The sequence below is a fragment of the Acipenser ruthenus genome, chromosome 6 (genome assembly GCF_902713425.1).
Source record: "Acipenser ruthenus chromosome 6, fAciRut3.2 maternal haplotype, whole genome shotgun sequence".
Taxonomy (NCBI): domain Eukaryota; kingdom Metazoa; phylum Chordata; class Actinopteri; order Acipenseriformes; family Acipenseridae; genus Acipenser; species Acipenser ruthenus.
In genome coordinates, this window is record NC_081194.1 from 30,217,647 (window position 1) to 30,239,167 (window position 21,521).

General features: G+C 35.7%; 1 protein-coding gene across 1 annotated transcript in view; it reads right to left on the reverse strand.

Moving 5' to 3' along the window:
• Positions 1-672: 672 nt before the first annotated feature.
• The window catches only part of LOC117411432 (G patch domain-containing protein 2-like), a 50,275-nt gene continuing 29,426 nt past the window's right edge, over positions 673-21,521 (reverse strand). Inside the window, exon 5 of the mRNA XM_059025949.1 lies at positions 673-677. Within this exon, the coding sequence (XP_058881932.1) occupies positions 673-677 (5 nt within the window). The remainder of the gene's footprint in view (positions 678-21,521) is intronic.

Consider the following 21,521-nt stretch of genomic DNA (forward strand, 5'->3'; position numbering starts at 1 on the left):
CTTCTCCACCCTCGCCCCGCAGTGGTGGAATGACCTTCCTACAGATGTCAGGACTGCCCAGTCCCTGGCCACCTTCCGGCGCCTCCTCAAGACTCACCTCTTCAGACAGCACCTGCAGAACTCCTCTTTTCCCTCTGGACACTATCAGTCTTCCTTAATGCGCTTTACTTGCTCTTATCAGCTTCTTATTTTACTGCATTTAATCCTGTACTTTAGAGTACTGTAATCTGTCACAAGTGTTATTTAAACTGTAGTATTTTGTATTTAATTATATCCTGATGTAACTATCACTGACACTTATCTGCTCCGTTACTGAATCGTATTTTGTCATATACTTGTACTTGCTAGAACCAAAGTCATTGTATTTTATCTTGCTCTTAATTGTATTAATACTTGCACTGTGATTCTTGAAATGTATTTTTGTTTACGACTGTAAGTCGCCCTGGATAAGGGTGTCTGCTAAGAAATAAATAATAATAATAATAATAATAATAATAATAATACTCTTAATACTCTGTCTGGCACACAGGCCATAGTCTCAGCTCTGTTTGCTCAGAGGCTATCGGCTAGGTGTTTCAATAACTAAACCTTCAGACGTTTTAAACAAGACCTTGTCAACTATGTAGCTTATTATTATGTATTATTTTTGCATCTTTCACTTGTAAAATGGTGTTACCCTAGAGGCAACAACAACAACAGAAACACATAACCATACACTTTTTATAGTTTAAAATATTTACAATATAAAGTTCAGTTAAATAACCACTGCCTCACCCAGGTTTCAATGTATCTTATGTGACACAGGGTTGCTTAGATTTATTGACTTAATTTACTGATCTTTAAGGTGTCCTTTTAAAAGTTTACCATAGTATTTTTTGCTTTTCCCAAGGTTATACTATGCATTTACCATAGTTTATCCTGGTTTGCCACCTACCTTGCTATTCTTTACACTGCTTACCTATGCTTTATTACACTTTGCTATGATTTTTACTATGGTAAACATTAGGCTTGTAACGATAGCGATAATAAATCAAATTATTTATCGATTGGGACCACACGATAACAAATCGATAATATTTTAATGAAATCGAATATTCCATAAAATTAAAAACGTGTATATAATTTACAGAACGTAATCTGTGTTGTTGCTTCTAAAAGTTACTGATAATATACGCCTGTGAACAAATATAGGATGATGATGCAGAGATCAAGCGTAACCTGCTTTGTTAATGTATTTTATACATATTTTGTTTTAAATCAGTCCCAACTGTCTGTCTTGAGCGAAACTAATACTATTTAACATTACTACGTTGTCATATGCCACTGTTTCAGAAAAAAAGTGTTTTTTTTGTTTTTGTTTTTTTAAACCTTTTCGTTTTTGATTGCCGTCTGTCTAAATGCCGCTGGATCGTAGCTCGATGTATGTCATCCAATGAAACATTGCAGGCTGTACAACATTGTTTGCCACCAGTAGAATGCAAAATTATTGTACACAATCCGCTGCAATAACTACTGTAGTTTTTTTTTGTTTTTATTATTCATTTTGGACATTCGCAAAATATCCACTCACTTAACAATATCAGTTGAAATCTCCTAGGATACTAAACCCGCCCCAGATACCCATATCTACCAAATCAGTGAGAAGAGCCCACAGTGGTTATTAGCTGCTGTTAAGTGTCAATCAATAAATCCTGTCCAGTTTTCTTTTTGAAATTGAAACAAGCTTTTATCCATCTGGAACCCGGACCGATACACATAACTTAAATGGATTTAAGTGAAAGGTGAAAGTACACAAAATAGACGGTTTCTGTTGCAGGAAAGGGTATGCTCTATAAAAAAAAGGACTTCTTGTTCCTTTAAACTGTTACTGTGACAGATTTTTTTTAATTATTTTTTTAAGCATTTTAACTTGAAAGTAGAATTTGCACGATAATCGATGTCAGAGTCAGGGATCGATTTACAACACTAGTAAACGTTTATAAGGGTACTCATGTGTTCCAGCAAGTACCTTACAATGTGAGCAGTCCCGTTAACTAGCCACAGTAGGTTCAATTAAATAAATCTTGGAACAAGGTCCGGGGTTGGAATGGACAAATAAGTGAATACACTGAAAATATTTGGTCCCATGAATCAAGGATAATGCAAGGATTAATCAAATTAGCTTTATACCCTAGATTAAGTTTTAGGGCACTTTCACACCTAGTTCACGTGCAAGCAATTCGATTTTAAATAAACTTCCCATTCACAAGTTCTTCACGTTTAGTACTTTGCTCCATAATGCAGCTAAATGACTAACTTTCTATGCTAACGCCAATTGCACTCATTGCATTGCATGCACAAGTAGATTATAAATAGGTGCAGCAGGGAATGAATTATGGTGTGCTAAGAGGGTTAAGACAGAGGAGTGCGATTAACACGCGTTAAAAAAATGAATCTCCAAAGAAATGAACGCCTTAAAATCGCAGAAGTTAACCGCAATTAATTGATAGCAATTGATAATTGATATAGCGAAGGGGACAGGGGGGACGGGGGAATAAAGTATCCCCACAATAAATCTTTCAAAGCTTTTATTCTGGTACAGTTTCAGCCAGCTGCCCACCGACAGGAAGGAAAGTTGAAAAATTAGAAATAGCAGTTTGGTGAATGACACAGTGATTGGCTGTGGGGTTTAGAAAACCCAAAGCACTAATGCCTACTAATCATATTTTTTTAGTTAACTAACAGTATGTTATATGTCCATTAATTGATGTAAATAAATGACCCAGAATATAGTTTTCCCTCCCAGAAGGCACAACTGAAAAATCTAATCTGTAATCGTTCAATGCAAACCTGAGTCAAAATGACAGCAAGTAAAATAATTCAGATGCAGAATTGAATCTTGCAGAATAAAATGAATTCTGTTATAATGGAATGAGTGTGCGACTTGAAATAGTTGCTTACAAATGCTCATACATGAGAAAAAGATAGCTAAGTCTAAATTAAGATGTTAGCTGTGAAGTTTCCAATAGGACCTTGACACGACTGTTGACCTACTCATGACATGATCACACCAGCGAGGATTTGGAATTCTATTAGTATTACCAGAGGAAAAAAAAAAAAAAGTCAAGGAGTCATCAGGAAAGCAAATCTATAGCTTCTACTCTATCAGCCAATTACTGTTGTTAAAGTAGAATTAGATGGGTATTGACAATGTGAGGGGGGTGGGGATTAAGCAGAAGACTGAGCGCAACACTTGCTGTGGAACGCTGCTGAAAGAAAGTTATTGTAAAAGGGTTAAGAGTTGTACAGCATTGCTTTAGACCAGGGCTTCTCAAACTCGGTCCTGGGGACTCCCTGTGGCTGCTGGTTTTCATTCCAACCAAGCTCTCAATCACTTTACTATACCCTTAATTGAACTGATAATTTGCTTAATTAGACCTTTTTACTTGTTTTCAGCTCTTGAACAGTTGCATATTTCAGGTTAGCTATAACAGGTTAGCTATAACATTTTATAAGTAAATGTATAATTAAACAAATTATTAGTTCAATTAAGGGTCTAGTTAAGTAATTGAGAGCTCAGTTGGAATAAAAACCAGCAGCCACAGGGGGTCCCCAGGACTGAGTTTGAGAAACCGCATATCATTTATATCTAAAAAAAACAAACAAACAACAACAACAACAACATTGACTCTTGCACCTAGTTGATGTCAACTGAAAGCTAAATATACCTTTGTTAGCTAGCTACCTTGAAATCATTCCCTATTATTTATGTAGCTAAAATCCACATCGCTTGTCCCTTCAGGCTATATCGATGAACTCAAGACATACAAATTAGTAAACTTGGATATTTACAAAAAACATACAAGTTCCAAGCTGCAACCTGCCTACCAGCTATGTGCTTTGCAAGCTATGGCTATGTGAAAAAGAGTTAGCTGATCTTGTATTTCTCATCATATTCAAAATGGGCAATGATTGAGAGTTCTAGAAAATGTATTGAATGGAGACATACATTTAGGAATGTCACTTCTAGCAATGAAAGAAATTGCATGCAAGTTTAGGATAACTATTTTTCCTCATCTGTTTGTACTTGGTTAAAAAAAAAAGAGGTTTTAACTGATTTGATGATTTGAATAATCGCAAAAGCAGTTAATTGATTAACATTTATGTTAACTGAACAGCCACATTTCCAGAAATGTAATTCAAATAAACTTCAACAACATCTTAAATGTGTTTAATGCATTTAGTAAAACTGTTAAACTATTATGTAAATACCCTTATACTTTTGTGTCATATCCTGGTACTTTAAAACCCAATGGTTTTGGGTATACCATTTCTACTACAGAATATAAAAGATATTAGATTAATTGATCACGCACAAGCTCATAAAACCCTTAATTATCTACAATACTTTAGACACATTTAGAAAACAGAACTGGGATGTGCTCTTGTAGTAGGTACATACATACAGTCAGTGCTCCAGATAAGCTGCGTACTGGATATTTTACGCATTGAAAAAATATGAATTATGCATGAGATTTAAATTTAATGTGTAAAGAATACGCATAGCAATTTTGCTGCACAGATCGAGTTTGCATGTTATTAAGCTTCTTGTACTTCTTGGTTCCTGGCACCTCAGTGGTCAATTGTGAATATGCTGCACGCAGCAGCATGCAATGGATGTTTGTGACTGGTGAATAAGCGATTGGATTCTTTCTCAACACCACCTCCTAAACTACCAATTTACCTATTTGTCAACCAAATGTTTGGAAGGTAAATCTGTATAATAAATACACTAATTCTGTGTTTGGAGAGAGTCAGGATGCTTTACATTGCTATAGCAAGGTGATCAGTACTCATGATTTCAAGATAATGTTGCATTATACTCACCCACAATATATTGTACTCACATAGTGTCCTAATAAATTAATGACCCAAAACCTTATCTAGAGCGCTGCATACAGTATATATACATTTAGCCATGGTGACAAAAATGACTACAACATTGCCAATCCATCAGATGGTATAATGGATGTGGTAGTTTGAACCTGCTGAATATGATTGAATAAAAAAGGCAGCAGGTAAAAACTATAGATTCTATTTAGGTGCCTTTCCACCGACATGTTGAATTCTTTATGGAATACATTCTACCAGTTTGTTCCAAACCACTCTGTGCAGATCAGGATCCAGCAATGATTTAATATATGCTGGTAAATTCAATGACTCTGTATCTGTACTACAGTTTACCTATTTTCTGCCCAGAGTGGCAGATACACTTACTCGAGTTAAAGGGTCCCAGATTGTTTTAACATAATGATTTTTTTCTTTTGCAATGCCCCAGGCAAGTTTACATTTTAATTTTTAAATATACAGTACTGTGCAAAAGTTTTAGGCAGGTGTGAAAAAATGCTGTAAAGTAAGAATGCTTTCAAAAATAGACATGTTAATAGATTATATTTATCAATTAACAAAATGCAAAGTGAGTGAACAGAAGAAAAATCTACATCAAATCAATATTTGGTGTGACCACCCTTTGCCTTCAAAACAGCATCAATTCTTCTAAGGTACACTTGCACACAGTTTTTGAAGGAACTCGGCAGGTAGGTTGGCCCAAACATCTTGGAGAACTAACCACAGTTCTTCTGTGGATTTAGGCAGCCTCAGTTGCTTCTCTCTCTTCATGTAATCCCAGACAGACTCGATGATGTTGAGATCAGGGCTCTGTGGGGGCCATACCATCACTTCCAGGACTCCTTGTTCTTCTTTACGCTGAAGATAGTTCTTAATGACTTTCGCTGTATGTTTGGGGTCGTTGTCATGCTGCAGAATAAATTTGGGGCCAATCAGATGCCTCCCTAATGGTATTGCATGATGGATAAGTATCTGCCTGTACTTCTCAGCATTGAGGAGACCATTAATTCTGACCAAATCCCCAACTCCATTTGCAGAAATGCAGCCCCAAACTTGCAAGGAACCTCCACCATGCTTCACTGTTGCCTGCAGACACTCATTCGTGTACCGCTCTCCTGCCCTTCGGCGAACAAACTGCCTTCTGCTACAGCCAAATATTTCACATTTTGATTCATCAGTCCAGAGCACCTGCTGCCATTTTTCTGCACCCCAGTTCCTGTGTTTTCGTGCATAGTTGAGTCGCTTGGCCTTGTTTCCACGTCGGAGGTATGGCTTTTTGGCCGCAAGTCTTCCATGAAGGCCACTTCTGACCAGACTTCTCCGGACAGTAGATGGGTGTACCAGGGTCCCACTGTTTTCTGCCAATTCTGAGCTGATGGCACTGCTGGATGTCTTCCGATTGCGAAGGGAAGTAAGCATGATGTGTCTTTCATCTGCTGCAGTAAGTTTCCTTGGCCAACCACTGCGTCTACGGTCCTCAACGTTGCCCGTTTCTTTGTGCTTCTTCAAAAGAGCTTGGACAGCACATCTGGAAACCCCTGTCTGCCTTGAAATTTCTGCCTGGGAGAGACCTTGCTGATGCAGTATAAATACCTTGTGTCTTGTTGCTGTGCTCAGACTTGCCATGGTGTATGACTTTTGACAGTAAACTGTCTTCAGCAACCTCACCTTGTTAGCTGAGTTTGGCTGTTCCTAACCCAGTTTTATTCCTCCTACACAGCTGTTTCTGTTTCAGTTAATGATTGTGATTCAACCTACATATTGAATTGATGATCATTAGCACCTGTTTGGTATAATTGTTTAATCATACACCTGACTATATGCCTACAAAATCTCTGACTTTGTGCAAGTGTACCTAGAAGAATTGATGCTGTTTTGAAGGCAGAGGGTGGTCACACCAAATATGGATTTGATTTAGATTTTTCTTCTGTCACTCACTTTGCATTTAGTTAATTGATAAATATAATCTATTAACATGTCTATTTTTGAAAGCATTCTTACTTTACAGCATTTTTTCACACCTGCCTAAAACTTTTGCACAGTACTGTACAAGTATACATTTTAGAATTTCTAGGACTGCTGATCTCATTCTCACCTAGCTCTCTGTAATTTCAATTCATGTGATTAAGAACAGCCCCATATCCCCCTCTGGATTGTATAGCCTGACTTTCCCTAAACAGGTTCATGGTTTTCCAGAGGTAAGACAGTTAGAAAAAAGGGAGTTGGGATTGTTTTCAAAAAATCCCAATGTAGGCCTCATACAATCCGGTTTATGTTTTTATTTATAAAATATATTTTATTATAAAGCCAGCTAAGCTTCTGTGGCAAAGTAAAATGTTTGCCAACATGTGTGCAAGCAATTTAAATATAAACAGAGACTGATAATATAAGCGGTATAATAAGTGAACAAGGGGAAAAGTCACACAGAGTAAATTCAAACCAATCCAATGAATTTATGCCTCGCTGGCAGATCTTTACAAGTTATTGGAAAAATTGCTGGAGTTAATATTGACACAGCAATGTGTAAATCAATACATTGAGAATGAGCAATACATTTTAATTAAAAATAAATTCAAACTCAAGCAGTAAATCCATGCAGTTAGCACACACAACATCAAAAGGTTTGGATTGGTGAGATATAATTCTGCAATACATCAGAAGGTAGAGCCTCCCAGATATGCGTGGCATGTCTTTGCTTAACACATGCTTTGATTCTCGTTTTACAAAGCAAGCATCATAAATCTCAAATGAAGTTCATAATAAAAACTTATTTTCGTTCATTTTAAAAGACCTTAAAAAGGTGGAATCATCTCAGCTCCATCAATAAAACAAAATGGTTTGAATTCCAAAATTACAACATTTACAATAGCAGAGATCAAATCTCTTCTTTGCAATATGCATTTACTGACCCAGTGGTGACATGTTTACTTCCATGATGATCTGAAGACAACTATTAGTTCAGACAGAGTAATCTTATAAGAAAGTACTTGTTACATTTCATCTTTCCTGCACACAACAAAATACAGCAACAGAATACTTAATCAATAATCCAATTTAAAAAGGTCTGTTCCATAACTTTATACACTCAAACACTTTTTGAAGTAAAACTATTTAATTGATGTGTGATGTGATGTGTTATTGAGAAAGAGACAGTGTATTGCATGTACTACGTTTCTTTTCATGACGAGTGGATCTTGTGATGCTGTAGGTAAATCATCCATTAGTTAAAATTAGGTAATATATTGACGTGAACAAAGGCATTAGATGAAGTTTGTCTGCTAGAAATTTATATTTATCTTCAAGTTATATTTAGCTTCAAGTTTTTAAAGAAAAGACCTGTGTTCACTATGCAAAAATCTGCATTTAAATAGAAATTCAGTTTTTTCCTTTTAAAGGCTATATGAGCTAGGTTTTCTAGTTATTAGACAGCCCACCAGGAGGGCCAGATCTTTGAAAGTAAACATATAGATCAGGATAGATCAGGATTCTATATATCTGTAGAAATGTATTTGTTTCTGTTTTTTTTTTTTGTTTTGTTTTTACGATCAAGGGGACATCAATCGAATTCTTTGAGATAAAGGTACCAAAAAGTTATAGTGTGTGAAAAGTTTTAATGAAAGTACACAACATCCATTATTTTATACCACAGAGCAGAATAGTTACAGAACTGTAGCTAACTGGCTGAGACAGAATGATTACTACAAATTTCAAACACTTATCCTGACCAACACAAATATTTTGTCTGTTTGTTCAGTATTCCTATACATATGACCTTAAGGTGATCTGTGAACCAAATAGACCACCTGTCCCTATACGCTCACCTAATACTACTACAGAGTAGGTCAAGTCCACTTTATCATACCTACTCCCTTTCTCATCTGTCTAAATTTACCCAAGACTGGCTAATCATCCAACCTTGAATTCACCAAAGTATCCAAAACCTGTTTAATTATTATGTCTGGGAGAATTTAGAGCAGAAAGTCAACTCAAAAACTCACTTGCACTCAATAATAGATTCTGTAAGTCATGTCAGTGAATGTTTTTAAATCAAAATAAAATAAAGTTTTAAAAGCAAAAATTGTGTAGAATAACAAACACTCCTCCAAAGGACTTGTAGTGATAGTGAAGGCTTTTTTTGCATGAGCAACCTAATCATGGGTGCCACTTTTAGTGGGATGACTGGAGTGAAATTGGAATAAAGCACAGGAAGTAACTGGTGCCAAGAACTGTATTTGAAAAAGTATGTATAAAAAAAACATTCCACATTTTACTTGTGGAGTTTGGATTAAAAAACACATTGGCTAATATTCCGAATCATGATATTACAGTTTAATAAAAAAAAAAAAATGTATCCCCTTTACACAGTATTACACCAGAGAAAATAATAGCACATATCTGGAGTGTTTCATTCGGTCATAAATTATTTTGTATCATCTGAAGACCTGAAGTGAAAAGTGATCCATAAAGATTAGGCATCAGCTTCCCAACAGGAAGTTTGTAAGAGAAGGTAATCTTAGCCCGGGTGGTAATACAATGAAACAATGTCTGATGACCACTGCCTGCCATTCCCAAGTGGTTACTGGAATATTTGTCATCCCAGTGTCTACAGAGCACACATCACATGAAACTTACCATAGCGGAGTAATGTCTTATACAGTTGGTTTCCTCTACCTACCAAGTAGCAAACTAGTTTCCTAAATGTTGTTTACATACATGTTTATCACCTGTGGATACCAAACAGATATTACTGTAACTGTATCATCCATACAACACACACACACATACAGTTTAAAATAATCTGTGATCAATAGAGTAAAACAGCTCACAATTGACCCAACCATACCTCAATACACTCTGACAACTGGTTATACCTCTTCTCCACCATCACTATTTGGTCTTCAAGTGATTTTAAACCATACACCGTCTTCTACATTAGCTTAAAATCGTCCTTTTCAAGCACTCATTTGTTTCTTTACCTTCAAATGCGTGACTTTGCACAAAATAAGACCACCACTTTTCCCCAGCTCTCTCCTGAATCCCATATTGATAATTTGCTTAATTTCAATCCTGGTTGTAGTGGTATCATATAAAAAATGTACGCCATTATTCTGTCTTTGCATTACCTGTCCCTATTATCAATAAAAACTGCATGGGAGCAGGATATACTGTAGGTCTTGAGTTTCCAGGTGAAGTGTGGAAATCTATTCTCAGTGGAATACACTCCATCAATTTGTGCCCGACATGGGCTAATGCAATTCAAAATTGTACACCATCTACATCTGTCAAAAGTCAGATGCTAAAATCTATCCAGATATGGACCCCACCTGTCATAGGTGCAAATAAGAACCTGCCTCACTTATGCCTATGTACTGGACCTGTCCCAGCTGGCTGTTCTAGTCATCTGTTTTTGAGACACTCTCTAAAGTTTTTACAGTTCCATTCGATCTTCCCCTCTTACAGCTCTCTTTGGTATTGTGCCCAGTGATATTTTCTTAAAGTTACAATCCGACACCCTGGCCATTGTCCCCTTGTTGGCAAGACACTGGATTTTGATGTTCTGGAAACAAGCTGCTCCACCCTCTCACGTACACTGCATTAGGGATCTTCTATATTTCCAGAAATTGGAAAAAATCTAATGACTCTGAGGTGATCCAGGGAAAAATTATTTAAGGCATGGCAACCTTTTCTGCTGTATGTTGACCAACATATCCTGACTCCAATCCCATAATCTTACAATCTCCTGCCATTGAGTGTGACTCTCCCTTCCTCCTCTTCCCCCCCCTCTTTTTTTTTCCAAGACATGCTTCTTTTTCATCTATTATTGATTGTTATTGTTATATCTTAATGAAAATTCAAGATTATTAATTGTTTTGATTTTTTAAAACCCAATCTTTTTTTTTGATACTTTGATTATCCTGGACAGTGTAATTTTTGTAAGGTAGTTACTGCTCAAAGTTTAGGAAATCATTATTACCTCATTATACAATATGTCGTATTGCAAAACATCTTATCCTTATTAGAGCAGTATTGGTCACATTCTTGCAGTCCTGATTTTGCAGCAAAGAATATTTTGGCACTAAACAGAAGCCTGGTACATGTATGGGTAACAATTTAAGAACTTCATGGAATGAAACTAAAGAACAAAGTCCAACACTTGAAAACATACAGTATGGCTAGATTAAGTGCCAAAGTCAGGGCTGGCAAAAGTAATAACTTTCTGTCACATCTATTTAAACATAGCTCATGTGATTTTCCTACATACTCCCGCAGATTTAAAAACAGCAGTGTCCCACAGTCCAGGACTAAAATTATCCTTATTTAATGATAAATAAACAGTGGCTATAGAAACCCAGTTCGAGGGTTTACCAGGGACAAACGTTATGAAGTATAAATAGCCACCACCTGACCAATGGATCTTGTTCGCAAAGCAAAAAAGTGCAAAGTGGTGAAGTTGTAGATGGTGAATTAAGTCATATCACATCAAAGGAAGGAATGAACTGACAGCTGAAGAGGGAACTTCACAGCATGACTGGAGGGGATTTTTTAATGCTCAGCCAGCAGGGCTAGGGACTGTGAGATATGAAGCCACTTTAAGAGCTGGCTTTGGTTCCTACATATGCTGCGGTCACCTTACACTAAACAGTGGTCTGTGATAATCTAACCGCGATCAACAACTGGCTCAGCTGAGTTTCAAGCTGGTGTGGTTAACAAAGATTGGGAAGCCAGGAATTCTACCGCTGACTACCCTACAAAACTCCCCTCATTCTAGTGCTTAGTTAATAGTCAACAGAAAACAATACAATGAGCAATAAGCAGCTTCCTAAAATATAAAGTAGCACAACCTAGTATTCAGCAGGGTATCAGGTTATGTTTTTTTCAATGCAAAAACAGCAAAATACAGATACAACCAGAAAAAAAGAGTATTGCTTTTGCTAGTGCCATTGCCACACACAGTAAGGAACTGTATTAAGATGTACACAATTCATGCATAATACGCTTTGTATAATAAGCTTTACACACTTCAATGCTAAAAGGACAAAACACAGCAGCAGCAGTTAAAGTCATAACAATAAATTTAAGTGCAAAGTACTGCATATCCTTTTGTGTCACCATTTAGGAAACCAGCTAGGCCTAAATAATTATGATTGCTGTAACCCCCATAAGCAGCAATCCTTGCTCACAACATGCCCAGTGTGTGATCCCTCACTAGACAGATTCATATTAGGTCATCTCTGCTTTTAATGCTTCTCGACCCGTAATTCGTTTCTTCTTGAGAACAGCCCAGCAAGGGTAAAATACATTTGTTGTGACAAAGTGGGAATACACAATCCTCAAATAAGCCCACAGGCAGCCTGAAGGGCCGAGAGATACAACTATGTTTACTCCATAGGTGTGAGGAAGCGTCTTATCATCATTTGAACACCATGGAGAAGGAAGGAAGGCAGTTTATTAGATTGCTTCTGCTTTAGATGCTAGCATAAAGCAGGCAGACTTTTACAACACCACTTGCATCACTGCAAAATACCTCCAGTTACATATACTTAAGAAATTAAACAATTAAAACAGTCTGGTTTTCATTATCATACTCAACTGGTACATATGGAGAGATTTTAAAGAATACGGTTCTCTCCCTGGAGCAAGTCTGTATGTTAGAGAGCATTATCATCAGGAAAATAAGAACAATTTGTGGTATAAACCCCAGAGGAAAAGAATTTCAATTATTACATTTCTGTTTACACTGGAAATTAAGGTGTGGGAGATTATGAAACAGAAATGATTTAGGAGAATTTGCAGGGCAAATTGCTTTAAATGATGTTAAAAGAAAATCAGCTTTCTTTTAAATCAATAAGAATATTTAAGTCTTCCTAAAACCCAGTATACTTGAGATGAGAGAGAGAGAGAGAGAGAGAGAGAGAGAGAGAGAGAGAGAGAGAGAGAGAGAGAGAGAGAGAGAGAGAGAGAGAGAGAGAGAGAGAGAGAGAGAGAGAGAGAGAGAGAGAGAGAGAGAGAGAGAGAGAGAGAGAGAGAGAGAGAGAGAGAGAGACACAAACTTCATTATAACAAACCCTCATGAGACCTAGAGAAATGTTCGTTATATCAGGGTGTTCACTACAATATGATTTGGCATTTTTCTGTATCAGAATAATGACAAAATAGCAAATTTGAATTGAACATCAATATATAGTACTTTTATGAAGATTCCTTCACATTGGCCAACATTTAAATGGTATTGTGACAAGGTACTCAATGGTAACCGCACTGCAAGACAGAGAAACATGGGAGATGGAGTTGAAACGCCGGCACAGGTGCGCAGGATTTATTAAACACAAAACAGAAAGTAAACAAGCGGGTCATGTGACGCTACCAACGATGGTAACACACAGAGGACACATACAGAAGACTGTACAAAAGGCAAAATAAAATACAGTACAAAAACTACAAATAAAAGGTGCCACACAGGGCAAGCGCTAGCCTTACTGAACGAGGCATCCCGCTCCAGGAACCTGCTACACCCGATTGAGGACCGGCAGCCCTTTTATACTCGTTATAAGGTGGAACACAAATAGCATGGTCTTGTAACTATGGCTTCCCTCTCTAGCTTTATAAAGGGTGAGCACTACATCTATCTATCTATCTATCTATATATATATATATAAATTTCCTGATTACCCATTGTTCTCATTGCTTTCATTCCCCGTAACTCGAAAGCTACTTGTTTTTACTTACTCTCCTGAGCTTTTCAGAAGTCAAAGTACAGTTGCGCTGCACAGATGAGCCCCAAACATGTCTGCAGATACTGTACTTTGACTTTTAAAACGCTGTGAATGTAGAAGCCGTTAGGCGACCTTCACATGATTTGATTGGCTCTTGTAATGCTGACATTTGCATATTTCCCTGATTACCCATTGTTCTCTATTCATTGCTTTCATTCCCCTTAAACTCAAAAGCTTCTTGTTTATATATACAGCATTACAAGAGCCACTTACTAGCAACCTCTCGGTTCCCAGCAAAAGGTTCTTATTAACCGAACGTTGATATTAAGCGAAGAGACACATTTTCAAGTGTATGGATGTAGAAAAACGATGTATACTGTAGTTGTAGAAACAGCGCACTGAAATACACGTCTTGGTTCATTAGTGTTAAAAAAATCTCTCTCTCTCTCTCAAAAACACACACACACACACACACAAAGTTTTAGTCAAAAGTTTACATACCCCAATGGAAATGTACAATTTCTAGAAATTTCTCAAAAAAAGAATTTTAGGAAAAATCTTTTGTAGCAAAAGTTTTGCTTTTGTGGATGAGAAAAAAAAGTTACAAGAAATAGAGGTCTACAATTATTTATTTCAGCAATGTTTTTTGCAAAACTCAAAAAATGCTAATTAAAAAACATGAATACCCTTTGATGCTGATAGTATTGTCTACATGGTACTAGAAATTTCAATATGATAATACAGAAGCTAATTCTAGAAAAATCTGTAAAATGCTGGATTGTAGGTGAACATTCTTAGAGAGTATAAAAGGGTTAGACATAGGATGATTGCTGTCATTACCAATAAGACAATAAAGTAAAGAGCTATCTGAAGACCTTAGGCAGAGAAGCTGGAGAAGGATACAAGAAGATTTTCAAGCATTTGAGTATCCCAATTTCAACTATTGTTTCTATTATCAAGAAGTACAAGACTCATGGTACTGTCACAATGCTCCCTCGGTCTGGAAGAAAGAAGGTTCTTTCACCAAGAACAAATAGAAGAATTGTGAGGAAGGTTAATAACAATCCAAGATTGACTGCCAAAGATATTCAAAGTGAATTAGCTGCAAGTGGGACTGGGGTTTCCATTTCAACCATAGGTCATGTATTGCATGGTGAAGGTCTCAATGGTCGCAGGCCAAAGAAAAAGCTACTCTTAGGAAAACATCACAAGCACAATCGCTTAAAGTTTGCAAAACAGCATTTGAATGATGGATATGAGTTCTGGTCAAAGGTTTTGTGGAGTGATGAAACAAAAACGCGTTATGTTTTGAGAAAGTCTGGTGAGGCATACAAAGAAAAGAACACCATACCTACTGACAAGAATGGAGGTGGTAATATCATTCTATGGGGCTGTTTTTCCTCTAATGGCACAGGAAATTTAGTTCCAATACATGGTAAAATGGATTTGTGGCAGGGTAACCCGCCCCTGTGCGTATTTTGTGTTTTAGGTTGTCTGTTATATGTATTATTGTAGTGGTGCACGGAGTGTGGGTTATGTAGCACAGGTGATGTAAAATGTATGTATTTAGGCACAGGGATTGCACAATCACTTCACGTGCAGATTAAAGTGGGTATTTGTATGGGGGCACGGGGAGTGCACAATTAGTTCACATGCAGACGGTGCCGAGATTCAACTGAATGATTGATTAGCAATCAAGTCTAAGCACAGCTGCATAAAAGAGTGAGTGTTTCACACACATAGGGTTGGGTGTTCAGCGTGGAGAATGGGAGAGAGGAGGATAAACCAATAATAACAATTGCTACTCGTGCTGGCTTAATACCAGCGCGAGACTTGTTGTATTTAGTGTTTTTTTCGTCTGTGGTTTTGTCTATTTTGGCCAACGTGCCTGCTTGCATTGGAAAAGTGTTTTGTTTTGTTAACTCTTTTATTTACAATAAACTGGTGCAACAGCACAATTCACTCACCAGTCTACTTCCTGCCCTGATGTTACCACCAGCAAGCCTGTTGACAAGATTCCATAGCATACCAAAAAGATATCGGGCCAATCATCTGAAACCCTCAGCTACAAAACTTGGTTTGAAGCACAACTGGACGTTCCAACACGACAATGATCCAAAGCACACATCAAAATCTACTTCAGAATGGTTAAACAAGAATAAAATCAAGGTTCTGGAATGGCCTAGTCAAAGTCCCGATCTAAATATATATTATTGATTAAGAATCTTTGGTATGAGTTGAAGAAGGCTGTGCACAAGATTAGTCCTCGGAATCTGAATGAACTGGAACAATTTTGCATTGAAGAATGGTCAGAAATCACTAAAGAATCATGCCAAAAGCTCACTGACAAATATCCTAATCGTTTAAAAGAGGTTATTATTGCTAAAGGTGCTTCAACTGGCTATTCATTTAATGTTCCTTGTCAGGGTATAAATACTTTTCAATTAGCATTTTTGGAGTTTTGCAAAAAAATTGCTGAAATAAATAATTGTAGACATCTATTTCTTGTAACTTTTTTCCCTCATCCACAAAAGCGAGAGGAGAGAATGCACCCTGTCCTGGAAATGTTTTTAAAATTTAAGCAAATTGGTTATTTACTAATAAGATTATGAATGAAATTAAGAAAATGCGCTTTACAGTAGTTTTCAATAATACGACTTCCATAATGAAATTGCATAGACACAACTTATTCTACTTCTAATCATTTTAAATACATTATCTAAAGCCAAGCTGCCGTTAGGTTGATTGGAGAGTCCCACAGATAAATACCAGTACTGCTAGATTAATTTCAAAGGTTGACAATTCATAATTACAGACTGACACAGAAAATCATTACATCAATATCAGAGCTAGGAAGTACAAGCTACACCTGGATATTATAGCTTAATATATACTAGCCCTTTAGAAATGTAGACTCCACAGTGATTTCTGCAAGTATTTTAATTGGGGAAGATTGTACAGCATAGTGCTTCAGCACAAATTTAATAATCTAACTTTAAACTGAAATAAGGTAATACACCTAAAATACTTTATAAAAAATGGTGTCTACTAAAGATTTTAGCAGTTCAATTTTGTATTAACATTTTATTCTAAATAAACACACTTTAACAATTTTAAATGTATTTAAGAACAGATTACTACAATTTGTTTTGAAACAATAATTGAAGCTTTTGATAAAGAACAGCAGAAAAAAAATCTAGTATTAAAAAAAAGATTGCATATTTTTATTACAGCAAACACAACACAGGGAATTACACTTTAAAAAGACTCAATTATAAAATGGAGCAATTTCATACTGTAATACTACATTTTGGTGTAGCAATAGTCAAGAACCAAAAGATTTCAACACTGCTAAACAATATTTTTAAAAAAAATTAAAAATGTTGTATGCTCTTATACAGTAATGCTATATTTTGTGTATTACCATATTACAATACACTACAAACTTGCCAAGTTGAGCAAAGAACTTATGTATGAAAATGGCAATTTTCAAACTAGTTTATTAACCTTCATAGAGCACATTTTATGTTAAAAACTTGTACCATGATTGCTCAACATGACAACACTGTTGTGCTTTTATGCTTAAACTGTAGAAAATGATAAAATCCAAACCTTTATTGATTACTATATTATGATATTGGACATGCTAAACTATATAACACTGCAAACTTTATTTTCCATGATCAAAAATATATACGTTTTTATATAGCAAACCTCCAGCATGAAAAAGGCATGTTTAACCTTTTGTCAAAATTAAATAAACAACAAAGTGTAGACTCTCCGCTTCTATAAGAAACACACAGATCTAAAAAATATTAGCCTAGATAGGACTGCAACTGGAGATTCCTGCAAAGACTTTTACCCCTGAACTTATGCCTTCATATTTGAATCGTCTGGCATGCTGGTATTATTTTTAGGTAAACAGATAGGCCCTGTAATTAATTCCTGGTCTTAGCTGAAGAAAACATCTGTTTTCTTCCTATGCAATTAGCATAATTAATGAATGCTAATCAATCCAAACAAATGATTTTTTAACACCTAAAATAAATCACAGAGAAATCCCACTTGCTAGTGACCTAATATGCTTCTAATAGGCAATTGATCAAAAGTAAATTAGACACTGCGCAGTGGTGAACTTTATAATATTTACAATCCAAGAGTAGAATTGAAAACCAATGCACACGTTTTAAAATCAAAGGCCTAATTAGTGTATTCTGGGAAAGTAAAGCTGAAACAGAATCTTTGGTTTTTTCATAAAAATGGTAAAATATCAATTCTGAATTCACTAAGTTAACTGATTAGTCAGGAGAATTAAAATATACATCATATGCAAGAAATAACAGAAAGCACCCAAACAGTTTTAAGCATGTGTTGGTATAAAAAATAAAGCTACATAGCAGTACAATGAGAAGTGAACAATGCAATCTGAAACCAGCCATTAAACAGGTCATATAGGCCTAACCGTAATGTCAGATATCAACACTTCTTTCTGGTTCCTGTTTTCCTGATTTATCAGCATAAAGCTTTTTGTACCTGTTGAAATTACAACAAAAATGAATAATGGGTTTAGTTTAAATGTTATTGAATGGCTAAATGTTTAGTGGTACCAGTTTCAATATACTGAAGCCTTTACACATTCAAACCACTACTCAAAGGTCTTGTATCAAGGTGATTTAATATAGGGAATATCAATTATGGGTATGTATTAGAGTGGTCCTTCTATTAATACAAAATTGATATGTTTTAATATTCTCATATTCCACCTATGAGAAAAAGTCACTAACATAACACAGTGGCACTATATACTGTGGAAAAATAAATATTAGGAAAAAGTATTTTTTCAAGTTTGCCTTTAGACTTTATGGAAGCAATATTTAGGCTGAATTCCACTGAACAGTAGTATCCCAATCCCACAATAAATTGCTGTCAGGTTGACTGTTGGAGGAGTTAATCTAAGACAAAGGGAAAAGGTGCAATCTTTTCTGCACATTGACATTTTCTATTGATTCCATTTACACTACTACACCAGGATTCTACTTCTTTAAATATGAAATAGGCCCGAAATAGATTTTCCATTTTACACCGAAGCAAAAGGGAAAACATTAGACCATAACAAAAGTGATACAAATGTATCAAAAAACAGATGAACAAACATTGGGCAAGATTTATTACCAGAATTTTAATAAATCTAAGAAAGATTAATTGATTTTGGTTAGAGGTATAAGCGACGATTTATTGGGTGGGAAGATGCATGATTTTCCAATTGTTATCAACCTACAGTAAAACTGATTTGTGTCCTATTGCATTTTATGGAAAAAGGGAGAGCAACTTTCAATGATTTAGATTAAATGTATTAATCAAAACCAGCCACTGTGAACTATATATCTACAACTTAAGAAGATTTTTGACATTTAATTCTATTGCAATATTTTGGCTCTGCACCTCTCTTTCCAAATCCAATTGGTGCTACAGTTGGGAGATTTCCTGTTTTAATTTTATGAGGCTTAAAGTAGCTTTTAACCACCCATGCGGCAAATAATGCGAGATTAGAAATATTTAGTGTTTTCTTACCCCTTAACAAGGATAATCCTTTAAAAAACATTAAGTGACCTTTGTTGCTTAATAACACTGTTATATTTCACCACTTAAATGAATAGCTCAATTGCATAATGGTTTATAGTGATCACCAAAAAAAAAAATGAATTACCTTAATACTGTATTTCTCAAATACATATTTCATGCAAGCCGTTTAGCACAAAAATGAAAAATCTTTACGGTCATTGTGCAACTCCTTAATTGATTTTTACAAGAGATTATATAGTTAGTAAATCACACAATAACATGTGATCACTTAATAGCCCTGGAATCAATATGTTTCTTGTAAAGCATTAATAACACTAAAAGAGGCATACATTTCTTACAATCAGATAGTATATTACTTTTTACCGTAAAAGTTACAAACCTTTTTGGTTAGCCTAGAGGGGTAAATTTGTCACATCTTTCCTGGGATTACATTTACATTTACACAAACAATGTGTTCATATATCATTGTAAGTTTTCTCATTATCAAGCATTTGCAGTGACTGAATTGTTTCAGTTAAAATTGGTAAAAAGGAGAAAAGTTCATTTTGCAGACCTAAAGACAGATTCCATAAATGGGTTATGTGAAACCAAAGCTTTTTTTTCAATAATTATTTTGGTCTCGTAAGCACTTTGCTATTGGTCACAAATATATCACTGACCAATTAAATATTTAAAATGAAAAGGTCTTACCTTTTAACATTATTTGACATTTACCTGCCGATCAGCACCATATGTATCCGGACATCCTTTTCAATTCTAAGTCCTTCATTACCTCTGTATAATAATCCCTTACTGTACATGAATTCACTTCCACTTGTACATGAATTCACTTCCACTAGGTCTCACATCTGAAGTTTTCTTAAAACACATCTACTAGAAAACATGTATCATCAGTTAAATACATTATTCCATAGGTTAAAGAAAACATTTCTCACTTCCTTGGTCATTTAACGTAGAAAGTGAAATTGTCCCACTCAGTGCTTCCCAACAGCTACTTCCCCTAATCACATATATGCAGTCAGTGACATGAAAACGGTCATCTTGAGAGTAAATACATGATTTCAAAAACATTTGTTTCTTTCAAAACTGTACATGTGAGACCTACATATACAATGCAAGTGCATGACAGGTAAGGAATTGTTTAGTTAGCTGTAACCCCTTAACCCTTTAAAGACCAGGATCGTGTTAACACGATCATACTGAAGTGGCTTCTAGGATCGCGATTGTGTAAACACGATAAAAAAAAGCACTTTGTTTTAGTGACTTACATGGCCACTGTACTTTGCAGTGCAGGCTTGAAACACATATCAATGGATAGGGGAGGGACTGACGTTCACTTCCTGATAGTTTGTTTTTTCGTGTGATATCACTTACAGGGGCATTTGGTGTCTAAAGGGCGGAGATAGTTTACAGCAGCTCGCAGAGACAAAAGCAGAAACAAAACATGACACAAGAACTTGTTTAGAGCGAATAAAAAAGTGGACACACTGTAAATCTGATGTATTTGACTTATAATTATATTGTGTTTTAATATATATGTTTACAACATGTATAAATATCAAGAAACGAGTGGATATAAGCATATCCTATTTCATGAACTAAATGTATCAGGTACATTTTTTTTTTTCTTATTACTGATCATAATGGAATGAATAACTTATTTTATTTATAAATATTTATTTTGAGAAAACAAAATCAATAGTGTCCATTATTGCTTATAAAGGCCCTACGAATAAACATGCATTATCATTGCAATCACTCGGGTGAAAGAATGTCTTGTAACTTGCCCAAACATCAATATTTTTCAGGTCCCTTGGGTCATAGCACAATGCGTTTTTATACATCTCTACGCAAAATACATAATAAAAAATACTTGATTATGCGATTGTCTAATTGATCATTTATTTTTCAAATGGTGAGGGGACTTTCAGCAAGAAGGCCTTTTTCACACCTTACTTAAGTTACATGCAATCAGCAGCATGACACCGAATCTATCAGTTGTAACAGCTCCTATAAAACACCAGAGTGAGATTGCAACACGCCTAGAAAATAGGCTGCAAATTCAGGCTATGCTCAGGCAAGCAGTGAAGCAAAATAAAAGTAGGCAGAATTGGGATCAAGGGCTAGACAGCATTTAACTGAACCATGACCATTAAGGCAGAGTTCACAGGCCAAGGTTTTATGAGATCTTCACTCTCTGGCTTTAGAAGAATAATTGCTGTTGTGATGAAGGCTAGTGCTGTTAAAGTTCAGTACACCTTAATTACAACCACTATCGTTCAACTATAAAATGCCCCTTTAAACACTGTATTTTAAGCATCTATGGAATATCTCCTG